This window comes from Micromys minutus (genome assembly GCF_963924665.1).
Source record: "Micromys minutus genome assembly, chromosome: 4".
NCBI classification, from domain to species: domain Eukaryota; kingdom Metazoa; phylum Chordata; class Mammalia; order Rodentia; family Muridae; genus Micromys; species Micromys minutus.
The window spans coordinates 59,572,339-59,594,217 of NC_137973.1; the positions used below are offsets into that span (position 1 = coordinate 59,572,339).

The 21,879-nt window shown below is 41.1% G+C and overlaps 1 protein-coding gene across 6 annotated transcripts in view; it reads left to right on the forward strand.

Annotated features, from left to right (window-relative positions):
* CAMK2D (calcium/calmodulin dependent protein kinase II delta) overlaps positions 1 to 21,879 on the forward strand; it is a gene marked incomplete at both ends in the record, with an annotated part of 242,524 nt that overhangs the window by 218,066 nt on the left and 2,579 nt on the right. For 4 of the 6 annotated variants that reach the window (XM_080915863.1, XM_080915866.1, XM_080915864.1 and 1 more), the window contains 4 exons: positions 14,290 to 14,365; positions 17,903 to 17,997; positions 19,791 to 20,019; positions 21,066 to 21,154. In XM_080915863.1, the coding sequence (XP_080771989.1) occupies positions 14,290 to 14,365; positions 17,903 to 17,997; positions 19,791 to 20,019; positions 21,066 to 21,132 (467 nt within the window). Of the gene's footprint in view, positions 1 to 14,289; positions 14,366 to 17,902; positions 17,998 to 19,790; positions 20,024 to 21,065; positions 21,155 to 21,879 lie in introns of those variants that run through there. The other 2 variants (XM_080915867.1, XM_080915865.1) reach the window with 2 other exon arrangements.

Genomic DNA, 21,879 nt, shown 5'->3' on the forward strand with positions numbered 1-21,879 from the left:
ATGGGCACAGTTTCCCTGTCATAGCTAGAAGGCACAATCTTACAGCAGAATTCACAATCACATCACAGGGATCTTACAACCTTCCAGCCCCTTCTTCTAAGATGCTCCCTGAGCCTTAGGCACCAGAGTGGTGGTGCTGATGCGTCAATTTGTCTTGGTCACCTCCACCTTCAGCTAGATGGTCTCTGAATTTTGATCAGTTGTAGTTTTCAGTAATGGCCTCCCGCTGCCAAAACAAAAGGGTTGCTTTCGTGAATGGTGAGAGCTGCAATCGTGTCCTGAGCAAGCTCTTTGAAAATCTGACTGCTGAACAGTATAAAGAGAAGTAATTAGGATGCAGTTAGGAAGTATACTTCCCTTAGGGAAGGGGTAGTGGTAGTTTCTCCTCTCAGATCCATGCGTGGTTGGCTAGGTTTATATATGGATTGGGCTAATCTGGAATGTGTTCTGGAGACCATGTTCTAGAGTCAGTCACCAGAGAGTGAAGTATGATTAGAGCACTTAGCTAAACTAAGGCATTGTGTGCAGTTAAAGGAGAAGCCAACTTCCCTATTTGTCTTCATGCTTAAAACATTCACTGGAAATGAGTTAAGCATTTAGAAGTATGTGATATGTATAAAGAAAAATGGAAGGTGTTGCAGATTCAGTCTCAAGATTCTTGTACATGGATGCAATAGTTAAGGTGACTGTGGAGAACATGGGTTGCCTGGCTTTAGAAGCACAGGGTCTGTGTTTATTGGGCTTTGAGTTTTCCTTCACACAATTGTCTAGTCTGTTGCTAAAATACAGAATTTCCATAAGAGAGTATTACTGATGTAAGAATCATTTAAAAAGAAACTGTTTAGTTTCTTTTTTGTGATGTTCTTGTGAAAATTGAGTCTGTAGAAAACTACTGTCTATGAAAGACTTTCAGAACCACTCAATCCTCTTTTTTTTTTTAATAGTAAGGGAGCCAAGGTTATGTGTTTCCAGTTTAAATCTTGGCTCTGCTACCTACTGACTACAAGAGCCTAGGCAGAACTAAATTCACCAAAGCTCCATTTTCATCTGTCAAAAGGAGACAGTGATGTCATTTTCAGATGCTGAAAGTTAGATTAAAAGTGTTTGGTACTCTTGCAGAGGACCCAGGTTTGGTTCTCGGTACCCAAGTGGATGCTTAGAACTATCTCTGGGAGCCTGGAGCACTTGTCTCTCTTTAATTCATCACCAGGCACACATGTGACACACACATCCATGAACACGGGCAAGGCATTCTTACACATAAATTAAAAACGAACATCTCAAAAGAGATTTTTGAAAACCACCTTTTGCACCTAAAGGGTTTTCACGGTGCTGAGCATACAGCAGCATTATAAAGAGTTTATGTTAATTCTGAGCATGAGTTCCCGTGAGTTTCCAAGTATACGGACAGGGATGCAGCCATGCCTCGATGTCTCAGGTCTTCGCAAAGGGCTGATGGCACATTCTTACATCCAGTGCCTCTTTTTTTATACAAACACAAAACCCAAATTCTAGTTCAGACTGTGGTCCTCCTGAGCAAGCTCCTTGAAGATCTGACTCCTAGACTTAGTTTTAAAAAGTGACAAGTTGTATTAAGCAGTGAGAAGTGAGAGAGGAGAAATACATTTTATGCAAAAGGCATAGAAACAGGGCTCTATACGTCCAAACCACTACAAGCTGCTTATGCTGTCGCTGGCGAGTGAAATTCAAGCCCGGACTATATAATGAAACCTGAGATGACAGAAACTGGAGTCACAGGAGCACTGGGACACGCTAGGGAATAACAGTGACTCCCCAGGAAAATGCACCAAGCACCAGGGACCTATCAGAAGGCTCCTCAGGTGAGTAGTGTAGACTCGTGTCCGGCAGTATCCATTAGGCAGCTGTGTGCGGGGTAAGAGATGGTGTGAGGAGAGCACAGGGTCAAGGCAGACTTGCTGTGCTATTGTTGCCGGATGGGGGAGGCTGGATCAAAGGTAGGCTGTAGGCACAGAATGAAAGCGCTACCTGATCTTCAGTGACTCATTCAGCACATCTTTCAGCTAGTGTGCACTGAAGGCTTCTGGGGGTCCACGCCCTATTAAAAGAAGTTAGAAGGAGGAGAAGCTGCATTTGTTTGAAAATTACACTTTGCTAGGGAGAAGCAAATAAAATAAAGACGGAGATTGAGGTTTTTTTGTTGGTGGTGGTAGGTTGTTGGATTTTCCTGCTTGTTTTGTTTTTTTTAGGACATGGTTTCTCTGTGTAGCCCTGGCTATCCTGGAAGTACGAGTGTAGACCAGGCTGGCCTCAAGCTCAGATTGATCTGCCTACCTGTACCTCCCAACAGCTGGGATTAAAGGTGTGTGCCAACACCATACAGCTGTCTCTGTTTTTATCAGACACACCCTTGCCTTAAAAATGACCTCAGAATGTCTGATGACTTTATCTGGCATTATCTTGGTAAAAAATGCCAAGTAAATAAATGTCATTAAGGCAGTCTTTCTGAACACCTGAGAGCCTAGAGAACTTAGACACAGCTACGGAGCTGTCTCAGTGCCAGCCACTGTCCTTAACTTCGTGGGGACTTTCAGATTTTTTGAGCCTAATCCAATGCTGTTTATTTGTAATAAGGGATGAAACTCTTTTATTAAATTGCTTGCAAAGATATGTGCCTGGCAGGTTTTCTAGCAAGCATAAAGATCTGTAAGAGCAAGCACCGAGCCAGGCCTTAGGAATCTAAGCTTTTAAAGGTAAAGGAGAAATGTTAAAATTATTTGTGGTGCAGTAGTGTATGACACACATAGGGTATAGATAAGAAAACTGTCCATTTTTTTATCCAAATGCCAAGTTTAATACCGTGTGGCTGGTGGAGGAAGTGGTGTTTGAATATCACAGTGGAGCCCTGACAGTTGGAATGTCCTGAACAGAACATACACAAAGCACTGCTTTAGTAAGAAGCCCATGGTAGGCACACCAGACACTGACATGTTTAAATGCCTAAGGACCTGAGCATCTCCATAACTGCCCCGCTTAATGCAGTTCGGATCCTGCGGGATTTTGCTTCTCTTGGTCACCTAGTGTATTTGTGCTGTTGCTTTTGCCATGTTGCTGTTTGCCTTTTAAGGCTGATTTCCTGCATACAGCTTGGCCTGGAAGGACCCAACCTAATATTAGACCTCGGAGTCACGAAAGATATCACTACCTTTAACCATTTTTGGTCTTCTCGATTTTCTGAAAGTGATGTATCCTGGGATAGGGCCGTGAAATTTCCCCGTAGATAGTCACAGCCAGACTTTTGGTTTCTGGATGATACTGAGATCGTTCTAAAACAAGGAATAATATAAGCATTAAAAATTTAACCCAAAATGTCAGATGTGGTGGTGAGCCCTAAAACCACAGAACTATAGAAACTGAAGCAAGGAGATTGGGAGTTTGGAGCTAATCTTAAAGGCATAGAGAAACTGTATCATATCAAACAGAAAAGAAAAGTTTACCTAAGGACATATAACTACAATCACATATGAAAATTTAAGATGTTTATGAGATGTAATCCCCCACAGAGGGGCCTGTATTTAAACTATTTGAATTTATTTATTTTAAAAACTAGATGGCTGAAAACCCTGTGATTATAGGAAACGGAGAGACATCAGAGGCGGGGAGCCGAGCTGTTCTGGTTAGTCCAGGCTCCTGAATTCTGCATTAATATTTTAGTGAGCGTTAAAGATTAACTGCTCACCCTGGGGCACGAATTAATCTTTTCTCCTTAAGTGAGTTATGCAGGGCATCTTTATTTCTTTGTAAATATTCCTGAAATTTTTTTTTGAAATATTTGATATGTCAGCTTTTGTGGAGCAAACTTTGCCAGTCTGTTATTGGAGAAAAACCTGTGATAGATGCAAATAGTCTACAATGGGTGTGTTTGACACTTACACCCCCAGACTTAACACACCCTTCAATTTGCCAGCACACACTGGCACCCCCACAAAACACTCCCCATGCCTCCATCTCTAGGGCGTCCATGGCAGGCTGCAGGGTTTTGATCAAATTGCATTACTCTAAGATAATAATAAGTTTCTAACCGCTTTTTCTATATATGTGTGTCCAAGTGCATCAATAAATTATAGACTGAATCTGACACAACTGTGTCGCATTCTGGCTTCTTCAGTATACCGGAGTCATCAGTCCAGCTCACGCTCCACATCCCAGCAGAGCCTGTTTCCTCCTTCAGGATAGGAACCATGGTGCCCTCCTTTTGTTAGTTTGAATTGGGTTTTGTTTGCTGATTTCTTCTCCATTGCTTTGTCCCAAGACAACAGAATCTTTTACCCACTTAGGGGCATAGCTCCTTGTTTTTTCTTTTATTGGTTATTTTATTTATATTTCAAATGTCATTTCCTCTTCTCAGCTTCCCCCTCTGTAACCCACCTACCCAAGGCCCCTTTTCCCCTACTTCCATGATGAAGCACTTTCACCCATCCACTCCTGCGTCACTGCCCCAGCATTCCCCTATGTTGGGGCATTGAGTCTCCACAGGACCAAGGGTCTCCCTTCCCACTGATGCCAGACAATGCCATTCTCTGACACATATGCAGCTGGAGCCATGGGTTCTTCCAAGTATACTCTTTGGTTGGTGGTTTATTCCCTGGAAGCTTGCGTAGTCTGGCTGGATGATATTGTTGTTCTTTCTATGGGTTTGCAAACCCCTTCAGCTCTTTCAGTCCTTTCCCTAACTGCTTTATTGGGGTCCCCATGCTCAGTTCGATAGTCAGTTGCGAGCATTCACATCTGTCTTGGTCAGGCTCTGGCAGAGCGTCATAGCTTCTTCTCTGCATCTTCTGTCTGTAGTCTAGCCTTGACACAAAACTTGGAGTACTACTGTTAAATATAAGTGTTCAGCTTAGAATTTGTTCATGCTTTTCTAAGTTCATTAGAATCCATTAAGAGTCTCATTCTGACAGCCCTTCTCTTATCAAGCTATCTTTGAACTTTATAACCCAGACTGGCCCATCTCCTGCCGCAGTCTCCCAACTAGCTAAGACTATATGCCTGCAAAACCAGCCCCACTTCCAAAAAGCATTTCTAAATAAATTTTCTAAAGATGAATTTAGAGCTAAATATCCCACAGTCAAATTGGTGAGGCTATGCCTCTGTGGAGTATGATGTTAATAAAAGATTTGACTCTGTTAGGGCATTTTCATCTTCCCAAATTAAGCTTTGAAATATATAGTAGCTAATCAAAGAAAATGCTCTTGTCTGAAGGAATCTTATTGCTGCAGTTTCTCACATGCACAGAGACATAGAAATAATGGTAGAAATCCACATGCCTGTGTGAGTGTATGTCTGTAGTAAACATGAAAGGCACACGTAATTACCCTCTAAACCTAAGGAACTCAAGAAGCTGTGACAGACCACTCTAAGCGTTTTCAAGCTGATTGCTGCTTTATCTGTTTAACCCAGTTAGTCCAATAGGATCAGCGTTGGTGGCCAAACACATCAACTAACTACAGCGAGGTTTGTCCATTGACCACAGTGCCACAGACAGACATACTATGCTGTTGTCTTATCAAGAAGGTCCATGATGTCTTCACAGTATTACTGCTTTAAAACGTATTCCTTAATCATCTCTTTTGTCTTACAACCCTTTCCACCGGCTCCCCACTATTTGTTGAGAACATATGCTCCAATACTTCCCACAGTGTAGGATAGGAGAAAGAATGGATTCTACCCCATGTTCTGCGACTTGGCTTTACTGACTCCTCCTCCTCCCTTAGCATTATTTGTCCTCACAGATTCTCCTTTGAAGACTCTGGAAGTTATACACTGGATGATGAACTTTTTCTTGCCCTTTCCTTTCTCCTCCTCTTCCTCCTATCCTCTTCTTCCTCCTCTTCTTCTTCCCCCTCCTCCTTCTTTTATGACCTCGACTCTTAACTGAATGTGGCATCACATCTAACTGATTCATGCATCATACCAGTAGTCTACACACTTGATGAAATACACAATGTTAGGCTGTTTCCAGTAGCTTAGGGTAGCAGGGGAGCTACCCAGTTGCTTTTATGTGGCTTATCGTAATTCTTTGATATAAGTGAATGTTCTGAGTTACCACACAGTTCCTTTATACCAGTTTTCATTTGTCTTTTTGTTTCTGTGAAAATCTCTACCACTATTTCTACACTGTTCCCTGCCTGCCTCCCTGGCCCAAAGACAGTCTCACCATGTAACTTTGCTCTCCTGAAATTTGCTAAGTAGAACATGCTGGCCTTGAACTCAGAAATCCACCTGCCCTATTCCTCCCAAGTACTGGAATTAAAGGCATGCACCACCATATCTAGCTACACATACTTACCTTTATAAAATAGTCTATATTTTATTTCATTTGCAGCTCAAAGATAACTTTAGGAATTCGAAAAGTCTAGGCCTGTGAACATGAGCAGCAAACAGTGTTGGGTTTTTCTGCTTCTCTGTGTATAATTTGTTGTTAGGACTATCAAAAGCAAACAGGAAAAGGCTACTGGTACTTGATCCCCAGATAACTAACATGAAAACTCTGAAGCTACTGTGTATTCTAGAGAAAATATAAAGAGAGTTTGAGTGATTTTTTTTTAATTTTTTTGGAAGCTAAAGGCAAGTACAAATGTTAAAATTTATCATCATCATTAATGCATATGGGTGTTTTGCCCACAGATATGTCTGTGTACCATGTACATGTCTGGTACCCTCGGAGGCCAGAAGAGACAGTCAGATGCCCTGGAACTGGAGTTATAAAAGATTATGAGCTGACTTATGGATGCTGGGAATAAAACCTGGGTCCTCTGGAAGAGTAGTCACTGTTCTTAACCACGACATCATCTTTCCAGATCCATGAAGTTGCTTTTTTTTTAAAATAAGAAATGCCTCTACATTGGGATCAGTGTAGTGGCTTTTGGAAATATACAAATTTAGTGATGGATTTTTAGTCTTATATAAGAGTAAAATCTTATAGATTGCTATACCCATAACTCCTAGTCTTTGGTGGGTGTTATTTTAAATGATAAAATAATAGAAGTTATTTTCTCTAGTGTTACCTAATACAAAACTGCTGAAGTAAGAATAAGGTCACTAAGAAACAAGCTGTTAGGTACAGAGAGAGGGCTAAGCATGGCTGGGCGGATAGGCACCTTTCCTATAAAATCACCAACAGCGTGGAAATGATCCTAATTTGTATACTTGCCTAATGTAACTGCTCCCAGGGGTTATTTTTGTTAATAGCAGCATGGAAAAAGACAATAAAGCCGTGGGGTTCCCAGATGTGTGAAACTGATACAGTAATTAATTGCAGACCTGGCCCAATCACCTTGCCAGAGTGAGTTCAAAGGCAGTTAGGTGGTTCATTTAGGTTTATTATTTCAAAATATTAAATCAATTACTGTGGGCTATGGAGGAACAGAGGTTAGTCATTTGAATAGCAAGTTGGGTGCCTGAGCCACATGAAGCTCAAGTTCCGACCTAGTCAAATTTGTCAGGTGGCTTAGCAAGTCATTCTATCCTCCTGTCCTTCAGGTGTCGAAGAGCTGAGTGACTTTCCTGTGAGAAATGTAGCCAGGAGTCAAACTGAACTGCAGTGTGCTTATGGAAAAAGACTGAGTAGACTTACCTAGTGTCATCAAGGAGCAAGAACCAGCTCCACACAAAGCAGATCACTGTTTCCAACGTGCAGCTTTTAACTAGTGAATAAGTGTCTTTAGACACAGCCCAATAAAACCCTTTAGCATGTAACAGTCTGCGGACATCCTGGTACAAAGCATCAGTGCGGGCAGTTAGATGCCTGGGTCAGCTACCTCAATAATCTCATTAATCACAAGTGTAAGCAAGTAAAAAGCACCTCAAAGTCATCTAGTTGGGATGTTTCCTTTAGACCCTCTGTTTTCTTGAAACACCATCTTTCAACACTGCCTGGAACCCCCTAGCTCTTCACGCTATGCCTAAGTGTATTGTATCTGCCCTGGCTCTGCCATGTCACATCTGCAAGCACGATCTGCTGACGTCCACATCCAGATGGCTATCAGAGCAGCAGCTGGGCATCTTCCCGGTAGCTGACATATATTTAAAGATTTGAAATGCACACTATAGTTTATGTAGATTGCCTGGGTATTGTTCATATACATCTGTATTTAGAAACTAGGATTAGTTCCAGGTGTTCAGAGTACAAAGTGGCCACACACTCATCAGGCAATGAAGTACGATTGCAGTGAGGTAAACATAGCTGGGTGTGGGGTCCTCAGGAACAGCAGCAACGCTAAGGAGGTAACCTATGAACAGGGCTCAGTGGAGGAGATATCCCGGCAGAACTGCAATATGTCAGAAGGAAATAAAAATTATGACGCAATGCCATCCCTGATTAAGGTCTAGGTAGGCAAGAAACATTGTCCTGGAGGTGGCTGAAGAACAGGTGCTAAGTGGGACAGAAAGTTGAAGGCAGAGTTGGAAATGTACTAAAGTGCACAGGGAAGGATGATCTTTGACTTCTGAGCTGTAGAGTCCCCAAAAACCTAAAGACCTGGCAAGGATGGCTCCACTACAGTGAATTGCAGAATGGAGATGATCCTGGAAACAGGAACTTGTGAGAGCCTAGATCACATCAATCACAATGGGCCCTGAAAGAAAGGACCGTCGGAAAGATGCAGCAGTGAGAAGACCTTCTTGGTCCATGTTTAGGAGGGACTGAACCAAAAGGAGGTGCCGAGGCCTCTAGCTGGAGCATCTCAGTAGACTGAGGGCACTGGTCAAGGTGAAAAGTGCAGAGACACAGCAGGTTGAGCTGGACACAGAACTAAGTCTGAGATGCCCTGTGCCCAGTGATGTTTAAGCTGTGGTACGATGGAGGAAACTGGATCACAGACACTGGGATGATGAGGACTCGGTGGCAGAGACTGGGAAATGCTCAGCATGTGGTTATAGAACCAGAGTAAATGAGTTTGCCATGAACTATGAAGGCTGAGAATGCGCCCTGGGGAACATCACACGCACTAAAGAAAAGCAATGACTCATGGATGATTATATGTGGGGACAAGGGAACAGTGAGGTCTTAGTGGGAGCCTTGGTAAATTACGGTTCCGTTAGTAAGAGGGAGAAAATATGGGAAGGAAAGGAGAAGGGTGGTTAGCTCCAGATGAGTCAGATAAGAAAGTCGCTTCTTTCATCAAACAAAACAGGTTAGTTCCGTCTAAATGCATTTTTACTAGGTCCTTATATGACGAATTTGTTTAGGTGCTCAGGACTGAACCTGGGGCCGCTTGCTTGCTAAGCACATGCTCTGCTTTTGAGCTACATCCTCAGCACCATTTCATATGGCTTAAAGGCTCCTTCTGACACCAAATAAAGCAACACTGCATTGGAAAGACCACTGAACTGGAAATTATGAAGGCAGTTGTTGGTTCATTCAAATACTTACCGGACATTTCCTCTACGCCTGGAACTATGCTAGATGCTGGTACAGCAGTGGCTCATTGCCTGCCACTTACAAAGAAATAGAGGGAACTGCCCATTGAGTGACAAGGACCCTAACTGACTTTTAAAATCAAGTACAAAACATGCATAGATTTATAGTAAATTTTGAACCTAACATGAAAGCCTAAGGAGGTTTTGTTAATTAAAATAAAATTACATCATTTTACTCCTTTCAACTTCTTCTATCCACACCTTGCTTCCCCTCAAATTCATAGCCCCTTTCCTCTTCATTACTGTTTTGCGCACTCGGGAGCACACACACACACACACACACACACACACACACACACACACACACATTCACCCTGCTCAGACAATTTAGTATTACGTTTCTGTACATGATTTCAAGGTTGACCACCTGGCATAAGATAATCAATTGGGAAACTCGTCCCTGGGGATGGAGATGACTATTCTTACTATCTGTAATTCTCTGTTTAAAGGTAAGGCCCAACCAGTCTTTTTCCTTCTGCTGGCGCTATTCGGGTCTCTGTAAAGGAAAATTAGTTGAGATCTGGTTTTGTTTTTTTTTTTTTTTTTTTTTTTTTTTTTTTTTTGTGTGTGTGTGTGTGTTGAGCACATGGAGAACCTGGTATGGGAAGATTATTCAGACAGGAAAGCACGTATCCAGGGCTCAGAATAGGAGGAGGCAGGGGCATCTTGAATTACTGGGAGCATCATGAAACTAAAACAGCCTTTGACTAGGTCTGGTGAGACCTAAGCAGGATCTAGACTGTAAAATGTTTTGTAATCTCTTTTTGAATGTTAACAACAATGACGAGCTTATAGAAGCCTTCAGACAGAATGTTATCTGACGAAAGATGTGTGTGTAAACATCTGAATGTCTTATAACGAGGAAGGGGAAGATCTGAGCTATTCACAGGAACTCAGGTAGGAAGCTTGCTAGGGACCCTACACAGGAGCTCGAACTGGAATCAAAACAATGCAGGAGAAGTGGGCCAGTGAGGAAGAGGGACAGATGAAAACAATAGAATTTGATGAAGTAGATAGGATAGGATAGTGCTTCTGGTTCTCAGGCTCATTCATGTTTGTTCATTTGGAGAGAGAACCATGGAAAGCAGTTAGGTTTTGTAACAGGAATATATATGGAGGTACCACATGACAAGCTAATTGAAAGGGCACGAATTGAATCTGTAAGTTCTGCTTTCTTCGGTGTCACTGACCCCAAGAAGCAGCAGATCAGTGTTTCGCAATGACAACTGGACCTGCCACTCTCTCCAACCGGCAGATTATGTAGGGCAGGAAAAGCTGAGAAACAAGAAAGTGAGTTGCAAAAGGCTTGTCCCTCTGTTCGTGTAACCAGCTTTGTCTCTGAGATTCGCAGCATTGGCTGGAGCACCTCTTCTGTCTCCTGCATGGCACCTTGTGCTTTTCCTACCTAGCAGCTCTATGCACTTGGGTTTGTATTCTCTCTTGAGACCTCACATTCTGTCCAGGAATCACACGGTTAGAGGGTAACTTAGACTAAAACAATCCATTGGCAGTGATAGGTGCTGAGATGTTTACAGTGTTCACATACGAGTTTCTGTCCATGGTATAGAGTGCAGATGTGATCTCATAAAACACTCTAGCCTCTATCTGTCCTTCTGTCTGTCCCTTCTCATTGGCTGTCATGGAACTTGGCAAGCTTAACTCAGATGGTTAGGTTTGAAGTGAATGAAATATTCAAGTGAAGCTTTTAAAAATCAGCTTTAAGGTAGAGATCTGAAAGAGAGCTTTAGATCTCTGAGTACCTGCGATGATGAGTATGTTCCTACACTACACCCTAACAGACAGAGTTCAAAAGCAGAATGGAGTCTCTCACACAGGATGGTCTTTCAACCACTGGGGGTGGGCACAGGATCATGGGAGGAACATTTAGAGACATTGCATCACACAAGAGCAGCTTTAGAGAAGAAAAGACTTTCCTTTCAAATTCCTGGTTAGAAGCTTCAAGTGGAGGAGCTGGAGGGACCACTTCCTGGTACTGTACAGCTGAGCTTCTAAGAAGAGGCATACACTTCAGCTACCCTAAGAAAGCTGGGAAAACAAGAAAGCTTTTTACTTCTGTAAGCTTTCCTGGGGTCGAGTGGGAATTCCACCCCACCTAATTTAGTCTAGCCTAGTCTGAGTGCTAAGGGGCGCGGAGAAGGTGGGTCCTGATAGAGTCATAGAATTACCCTGCAGTTACTATGGGGAAGGGGAGCTGACTTGTACCCCTCTGCTGGATCTGTGTGCACTAACCCTCACAATCAGAGCTGTCCTGTGTTTGTTTGCTTGTGTTTTGGTTTGTTGTTTTAGGGGCCAGACCACGGGCCTGACCTGATTTCCCATGGACCTCTGCATCTGATGTCTTAGAGTATCTTCAAGCTGTACGTTCTTTATCACACAGTAATGGAGTTTTCTCTGCTGTAATTCTTGTACAGAAGAAGGAACCCCGAAGTAACCTGATGCTTGAGAATCACTTGTTTTTCCAGTACTCGCTTTGTCCTCACAAGAAAAGTAACTTTGAGCTGGCCAGTCTACTCCTTGTATCAACTTTCTTTGGCCTAGGAGCCAAAGATTTTTTTTGGTCTTTCAATTGATTTTTTTTTAAAGTCAAAGGAGCTGTGAATTTGGGTAGAGAAACATAACCAATGTGTTTGCATATGCCTTCACAGAATGTGCACTGTAGATGTGGACCATCTTTTCCACATGCCTTCCTCCCTTTTCTTTTCCCAAGCTGGAAATCCTCAAAAGCTACCACCACTATCGTAAGGAAGAAGGGAGATAAAACAGCAGACCTCCTTCCTAGAGAAGTAAGGCTGTGGCACAGTGACCTCCAAGCCTCTCTGCCGCCCTTGCTGAAGGAGAGTCGGATGACACTCGCCCCACCCTCACACCCTAGATCAGTCAGATGTTGAGCTTGTGGCAACAGCTCCAACTCCTAACCCCAGAGCACTGAGCACAAGTGATTCACTCTGAGCCTCTGCTTTCCTTCCAAGAGTCAGCTGTCAAGTGCCAGGCCCAACTGTGACTCACTCACACGCCTTTGCCTGGGGGGGAATGAACACTTCAGAAATTCCTGAGTTCCTGGCCCCTCCTAAGCCGAGGCTCACACAGGACTACAGGGTGGTACAGCACAGAAGCATCCTGCTTTGTGTGTTGCCCGGCTAGGCCAGCAAAGATGGTCAGTGTGGCTCTGAGCATGCATGAGCAAATGTAAGAAACCACTGTAGCAAAACAGCAGAAAGCTCAGGGGTGTTTGGGCAATTGTGGTTTTGAGTGAAAGACGTCCACTCTCTACTGCTGCTCCTGACTCCAGCATGTGCTTGGGACAGGATGTGGGTTTTCTGGACCTAGGGAACTGTTCCAGAAGTATCCACACTCTGTGAACTGCTTACTGAAGTCACACAACCAACACTTGGTGTTCATCTTTTTTCTTTCCTCCTCCTCCTCCTCCTCCTCCTCCTCCTCTTCCTCCAACTTCTCCTCCTCCTCCTCCTCCTCCTCCTCCTCTTCCTCCAACTTCTCCTCTTCCTCTTTCTTTTCCTTTTCCTCCTTTTTCTTCTCTTTCTCTTCCTTGTTTAAAAAGATTGGTGTTGTTTTCACATTATAGTTTCCCAGCCAGCCTATAACTCACCCAAAGTGTTCTCAGTTTTAAATGAGGTTCTCATGTGCAGAGGGAGCCTTGGAAACCACCTCCCTTTACACTCTCACTTCTGAGCAGCTTCTTACACTTGTCCTTCATATTCCAGAATCAGGTTAGCTTCCATGGGCCTTTGCCAAAACTTCATGCTGCCAAGAACAGATGGACGGATTACCTGTTGCCTAACTAAATTGAATGTGCCACTGGCAGCATCCTTGCTACTGAATTATCAGTTGTTACCACTCCATTAGTATGTCCCGGGGATGGCTATATTATTTATACAGGTCAATCAAATGAAAAGAAAAACCACATATTATAAGTGTGTATAGGAGCTAGGACAGCCCATGTTCTACACTTTCATACATGTGAAAATGTATGCAGCTACTGTGAACTATGCTGTGATGCTTTTATATTATAAACATTTACAGCTAGTAGCCATTTTAGAGACACATATAACAGTCATTTTATTAGTTTTCTTCACTATTATATTTGGTATTAGATAGTGCCATACAGTCTTAATGGAGTCAAATTAGTTTTACAGATTTATTTTTAATAAGAAATGACTTCATTTAGATAAATAAAATTGTGAAATAAATGCAAACTTTAAGTTTCTGTTCAAACATGAAGATCAGATCATTTAAAAAATGCAAATTGGTCCCTGCAATCAAGAAAGAATTAAAAGCAAAGGTTAGCATCTTTATGATGAGCAACATGATGTTTCAATGCCTTGCCCAGAATAATTACAAGTAACTTTGTGACCCCCCCTTCTGAAAGCCTAGTCAACTTAATATTTAAACGTAACTTATACTTAACATGATAAACATTAATATTTAAATAATTTCATGACTAAAACAACCAACATTCTGAAATAAAGAAAGTATTATTTGTAACCTCAACAATCAAACTCAAAATTGTATTTAACATGTTTTGTTGAACAAAGGTTTCTTAGGCAACACAAAAAATAGCATGTTCTTTGCTTGTCAAGAACTTTTTATTTAAATAGGAGGGCACAGTTGGCACAGTGTACCAAGCTTAATAGCAGTCCAGTAAGCCACAAGCAATAAAAGGAACAACCATTTTGCTATGGGAGAAATGGCTCCCAGGACACCTATATTAGGCAAAGCAGCTGTATTGTTGACTAACATCTTCTGTGACCTTTGGCCTTTTTTCTCACCAGACTCTGTGTTTGCTTTTAGCACGAAAGCAGGAGATCATCAAAGTCACTGAGCAACTGATTGAAGCTATCAACAACGGGGACTTTGAGGCTTACACGTGAGTAGTGACGGGCAGGCGTGCACTGCCTACACACACGGGACAACTGTATTTTCTATGCCGTTGTATTTCACAGCGTGACCGAAGTCCTGCATATTAAACCCTGTACTACCATGTCGACGACAAAATTGTGTCATATAAATGATAAGGGGTTCTCAAGAGAAACAACTTGTTTGGGATTTCAGAGAGATGACTCAACTTCTGTTTTAAGGACTGGGAATGGCTTTTGTCGATGATATTTCTTTGTAATCACCCCTAAGGCCCTGAGCGGAAGTATGACATCAGGGAAATTCATGCAGGCAAAACTTTTAAAAGAGAGAAAGCAGAAAAGTGGGATTGGAGCAGAGAAATATAAGAAATGGTGACACCAAGCATTGTCTCCTTCAACCAGTGATGCCAGCTTTGTCTATGTCCGTTAGGTGTGGTTTTGTATTAAGAGGAGTTTTGACTGAAGAAGAGAATTTTGTGCTTAATTTAAATAATTACAGATTTCTAGATTACATTTTGTGTAAAGATTTCACTTTGCTTGGGAAAAATAAAGCATTTTATTTAGATAAGACATTAAGGGTCATTGAAAAAGTATTTCAGGATCTAAGTCTTTGTGCTTTGTTTTGTTTTTCCTTACTACAAAACTCCACTATGTGAAAGTGTTAAATTCAGAAGAAAAAAAAATAAAGAATTGATTCTTATCCCTAGTTATAAAAATGTTTCTAAGTTTAAAAGCAGGAAAAGTGATCATAACTTAGAGCTAAATTTATTTATTGACTGATAAAATTGGTACACATTGGTATACACCACTAGTTTTCAAAGCCCAAAACACAACCAACAGAGAATCAGTCGACTTAAGAAAATGTTTGCCAAATGTGTCAATAGTTATTGTTTATGCTGAGTAGATAAGATTGGAAAGACAGAAAATGGACAAAGGATATAAACTGACCATATCATAACAAACGTAAGTAAAATGAATAAAGCATAGTCATGTCCCCTGTTGTGCATAAGCAAAGCTTGTGATGAACTGAAGCCCTCCTAAACCAAGCGCTCAAATAAATCTTTCCCCTTAAAATTGTGGAAAATTGCTAATAGAGGGAGGTTCATTGCCCAAACATATAACAATGGGCAATATAAAATAGAGAAAAGAATCACTAAATATGGGGACTAAATCCGGAAGCCAGTCCTTATAGATTAAGTGTGTGTACATACAACCACACGTATGCACCAGAACACGTGTGGGCATCAGCTCTTCACTATCACCTAATAAAGCATATTTGATAAAAGAGATAGTAAAGGTTGGAATTTGAATCTCTATTGTCATAGACAACAGCTCTACAGCTCTCCTAAACTGTGGCTGATAATAACTCCGTGCCATAGAGATCATTCTTTTTATTTGTTTGGCTGTTATAACCTTGCTCGACCTCTGTGAGTCTCTAAAGAATAAGAAAACTCTTAAAAAGCCCCTTTGGTGATAGTTGTCTCTAGTGGAAGACAAAGGTTGTGTTTTGTTTTTCTTTCAAGGACAGGGTTTTAATTTAGCCAGGAGATGAAATGTATTTCCTGCTCTCACACAGTTTAAAGTGGAATGTTTAAATAACTCAGGGTCTTGAGAGCGCATCACGTGTCCTATGCCTAGAGAGGTCTTTCTTTTAGCCTAGAATTTTACTTCCAGACCTAGGGATGAGCCAATATTACTTCCATTCTAAAGCTTTATAGGTTGAAGAATGTATTGGTGAGGCTCTGTCAGCGGTCACTAAGCTTTGCTCATAGCACCACCCCGAAACCATATCTCCAGAATACTGTCACTCTTTATCAACATAAAACCTGTGCCAAGAATGGATGATAAATATATGGGTAGATAAATGACAGCAATAGATGATAGGTAGGTAGACAAAAGATCGCTAGATGTGACAGAAGGTAGATGATAGATAGATAGATAGATGGATGAATGGATGGATGGATGGATGGATGGATGGATGGATGGATGGACAGACAGACAGGCAGATAGACAGACAGACAGGTGAAAATGAGAATACGTTCCAATATATTGTCTCTTTTCGAGGTGGGTAAAAAGCTTCATTATAATACATTGTAAAAATCTCAGAGCCAGTGTGAGGTAGTATAAAATTTGGATTCACAAACTGAAGACTAAACCATATTTATAGAGGAAATAATAACACCTGGCAGAATAAATTTCTGTTGCCATAGGAACACTATTCTTTCTACTTCACTCCTTAGGAGGAAATTATATATATTTGACTACAGCTTTCAAATCCCTGCCCAGCAGGCAGCCTGAGACAAAAAATTCACTATTTCCAGTCTTCCACCACCTTCCCCACAAAGGATAATTGCTTTGATTTGCGAGCTTAAAATGCTCTTCCCAGGCTGCCAAGGCAGCATTTGTTGGTTGTCTTTGGTTTGGGTTTTTTGAAGCAGGGACCTGTGTTTCCACACTAGCCTGAAAGTCCTGCTATATATGTAGCAGCATTCCTGGTTTTCCAGAACCATGTTCTGTGAACTAATGTGTTACACTTCGAAAAACTATAGGAAGTTAGGCTTGCAAATTTGTTTTCCTAATGGACAGTTAAGAAAGTTTCTCTCCTATATTGAAAATGCCCATTCACTATATTTCTTCTTTGGGGAAAATTAATAAATAGGCCAAAATCCTTTGCTTTAGACCCCGGCTCCTTGCTGTCCTGCCTTCTACTCAGTTCCTTCCACACACTTGCAAAGCTCTTGCTCATTCTTAAGAGTTCAGCCCCAATTTTATTCCTCCATTTCTCTGTCATTCTTGTCCTTTCTTCCCATAGCATTCCTGTGAAGCACTTTGTACTCTCTTCTGTTTTAGTAGTTGCTTGCTTATATAGTTTAATAGTTCTCTATTGAATAAGTCAGTTTCTCCAAAGAAAGTCCATAGCTTAAAGTTGTATACATCTTTGCTCAATTCCGCTTCTAGGATTAAAAAGAAAACTATTGCATCCATTTGAATCACCTATTAATTTTCTTTTGAATATAAAATACACTGTAAATATACAGTCAATGTAATCACATGGACATCTCCTGGAAACTCAGACTGTCATCCAATCCTCATGTTAGTTACAATTCGAGGACCTGAGGAGGGTGGAGAAAGGGGGTCTCTCAAAGATGGTCCCCAAAAAATCTTATTTCAAAAGCCAAATACTGCTTGACATGAGTTAGAATATGTATTCAACTTTGAGAAGATTTAAAACATAGGAAACTTAAGTCCAAAGTTAGAAAACTAAAGAATTAACTGGAAGTTAAAAAGCAGGCATCTTACAAAGGAGCCAAATGTGCTTGGATCGGTTAACTTAGTTGTGTGTCTCTGTGAGTTTTCTACAAAATGAGATTTTGGACTCTCCTCTTTGACCTACCTTTTCAAGTTCCATGGTAGAAATTTCCTACTTCAGGTGCTTTGTAGAATTTGCTTTCTTCACTGACTATAAACAGGTATGTTTAAGAATGCTTAGTGCTTTTACTGTGAGCACATTTCCTCATGCTTTTATTTATTTATTTATTTTACTGCAGAAAAATCTGTGACCCAGGCCTCACTGCCTTTGAACCTGAAGCATTGGGCAACTTAGTGGAAGGGATGGACTTTCACAGATTCTACTTTGAAAATGGTATTTATTCCAAGCTCCTTACCAACTTTTCCTTGAATTTGAATTTCCAATTTGGAGACTCTTTGGCTCTTTCTTTCAGTGGGTATTTCTACTGACAGTATGTCCACCTTGAAAACTGTTCTTGTTTGGAACTGAAATATATCTACTTCAGACCTCACAGTCCCTTGTGTTTTGAAGAATATGAAAACAGCCATTAAGACCCAGTGAAAAAAAAACAGTATTTGCTATGTAATGTTATGAGCATGTATTACTTGAAATATTTGCAAAATTGATGATATGGGAAGAAGAGAAACCACAGGCTTGATATTCACAATGGATAAGCTCTCATGAAGGTCTAGTGGCCATTTTCAAGATATGGCAGGAAGGGAGATGAGCCGTCAGTGAGTGTCACTCAGACTGCAAAGGTCTTAATGTTTTGGTAGCTCAAAGGAAACATATCTTTCAAGAAACATACATATTTGCTAAGCAGTTTCTGCAAATTAGAAAAATAAATTAATAAATAAAGATAAAAGACAGCCAAAGGAATCCGTATTAACCAGGAATTCCCTGTAGCCTTAAACTTTCCATTGCATTATCATGGGCTGTGGAGAGAATTATCTTTTTGTCAGGAGATCCTGTTGAATTAAGGAAGAATTGTAATGATGATTAGGGTAATAGGGTTTACCTGTAGTAACTAAAAGCATTGGCAAGTCTGCCTTGCCTGTGTTTTAGTGGATGAGTTTCTCTTTCTGTGTGTTAGCTGTTTGCAAACAAACAATAGTTAATGGTAAGTTTGTGTTAACAAAGCTGGGTTAAATGTTCTCATATTCAGCGTAGTCCAGCATTTCGATGGAAGTACCTTATGCTATCTCTTCCATTTGTTAGTCAACATCATTTTACTTCTAGTAAAATGGTTTGTTAATCCATTAATATTTTACCCATTTCAACATTGCAAACACTGTGCACTGATATTTTCTATAAATACTCTCTCCATAATGAGATTTTTATGTAAATAACATTTCGAGTAATTTAAATAGTTGTTGTCTGAGAATGAGACACATGTTGGGGTAACAGCTAAAGTAACTCAGCCTATTCTAGTCTACAAAATGGCATCAATAGGAATTGTGTCAAAAACCATAAACCTCTTGATCAAGTTATTAAAATGGGTATTATGACTCCAAACACAAAAGGTTGGAGGTTGGAGCCTGTTAGGAGCATGTTTTAATAACTGGCTGGTCAGAATCAACTTCTGTGTGATCAGACAGTGGATTGTGAATTTTGACTAGTTGATCACACATAGATTATGACCCAATTGAAGAGTCACAGGATGTAATGCAGAAACAAATCCATGCAGGGAAACAGTGATTTCTAAATTTGACACTTGAGGTATTTCTTTTATCCTACATCCTAACTTCAAAAATACCACCTCAAGTCACCCTGCCAAGTGTCCCCATGGGCCCTTCATAGAAAGACATGCACCTGGGCTAGGGCTTCTCTACCTCTCTTCATAGCACAGCCCCTGTTCCAGATCTATCCCATTATAAGTAAATACAATGCATCTCTGTAGCTTTTCTATCTAGTCAATCAAAACTCCAGAGTACCACAAATTGCCTCTAAAGGAGCTCAAAGAAAATAAAGATTATCTACGTTTGTTCTGTACTTTAACAATATCCAGCACTCAATTAGTACAAATAAATTAATGAATTAAGGCATGAATGAATACCGTTCCTCATTAACCGCAACTGAAGTTAATCTTGATTTTAGCTGACTTTATATAAAACCTTAATTGATGGTCTTATATTGTTCTCTTTCAGCTCTGTCCAAAAGCAATAAACCAATCCACACTATCATCCTGAACCCTCATGTACACCTGGTAGGGGACGACGCAGCCTGCATAGCATACATCCGGCTCACACAGTACATGGATGGAAGCGGGATGCCAAAGACTATGCAGTCAGAAGAGACTCGCGTGTGGCACCGCCGTGATGGGAAGTGGCAGAATGTTCACTTTCATCGTTCGGGGTCCCCAACAGTACCCATCAAGTAAATATTCCTAGGCTGTCGTTCTTTTTCAATATGCCCTTCATGGTAGGCAAATTTAGAAAGCAGCATTTACAAAACAAATATTGGGTATTGTAGCATGTTCCTATCTCAGCATCCTTACTCATGTGACATGTTTAATTTCCAGTCCAATAATCAAACAGACACTGTCAACACATCTCCTAAGTGCCACTCCTGTGCTAGATGTAGAGACGAAAAAGCATCTCCCACAGGAAACACATATTCTGGTTTAGAAGCCAATTAATCACTAACACCATGGAAAAACTAAGCTATGTACCTAATTTTAGAGTTGATTGCTATGTACAACCAGCATACCAAAGCATGCATATTTTATATGAGAGACTGAATGATGAACAAGATGTTACCCGGGAAATAGAATTTGGAGATACAGAACTGGGAAGAGAATGAGGGGGGACAGAGTCCAAGCCAGAAAAACACCAAGGATTCACATTGCTGGAACTCTAGAAACATTAAAAAAGAAGAAGGCAGAACACTAGAGGTTGGCTCACTGGGGGAAAGGGGACTAATGGGAAATTATTTGTGTTAGTTAAATGGGATGAGCTGAGAGCAAGGAGTGAGTAACAAAGTTGGGTGAAGCCTGGCCCACTGATCATCTCTTTCCAAGATCTCCTGTTAATATTGGAAGATGTTGGGGGAGGGACCTAGTTCAAACAGCCACTCAACACACTCCGGCAAAGCCATTACAGTCTCTCCCTCTGATGGTACTTTATCAACCACCGTGATCTTCAAAGGCCTTCTCTGTCATTTCAGTCACCATATAGCTGTTGGATATTCAAAAGGAGATAAAAAGGTTCAATACAAACAAAAATAAGCTTCAATAACAACAGCAAAATGTTAAAACACATTTAAAAAAATAGCTATGTAATCCAGAGAAAGAAGCAAAAGGAGTGGAGGACAAAAAGGCAGGGGCTAGTTTTCTCTGATTTCTCTTAAGTGTTAAGGGATAAAGCCTATTTAAGAAAACGTCCTTTTATGCCAGGTGGCTTAAATGGGGCTTCTCTTAATAGGCCACCCTGTATTCCAAATGGGAAAGAAAACTTCTCAGGAGGCACCTCTTTGTGGCAAAACATCTGAAAACCATTCACATTTGGGTCTTGTAAGTAGCATCCTGCCCCACGGTTCTGTGCGGTGGGGGCTGGTGTCCTTCCCTCTGTGGACAGTCTCAACAGTCTACTCAGTGGAACACAGGCGAGGTCTTGGGAATCCATTGTGGCTTTGCATGAGTCCTCAAGTCTAGTGTTCACTCTACAGCATCCACCAGCGTTTGAGAGGTACCAAACAGCAAGGGGGACTTTCCACCAGTAGATGAACTGCATCACTTTAGCATCCTGGAGTTCTCACATCACAACCACTTACATCTGGGTCTATGAGGATAGCTTTCAATTATCCAGAGCAATTTCTATTAAGCTTTGAAATCCTTTGGTATCTCTCTGTCCTTCAGAAGTTGCAATTCCTGTTAACCGCCAGCCCAAGTGGGTGGACCACAACAGAAAGTCCAGCTTAACTTTAGACATCACAAATGATGTCATTTGTGACCATTGACAGTTGACCAAGGTGAAGTTCACTCCTGCACTGTTGCTCCTAAAGATGTGTGTCTTAAACTGGGATTAGGGTGCAGGCATGACTAGGTGCCACTCTTTATATTACCCCTCACCAAGATGGAATAGAGAGTTCAAGAAATGGTGCTTTTTGGTATTGCTTTAAAGAACTGTGTGGGAATAATCCTGGCCTCTGGTTGGGAGACGATATTCCTTGTTGAACTGACTTTTGATTTTGATTTCCCAAGGAATTTAAGCATAATGAACAAAAGCATAGAGTGAA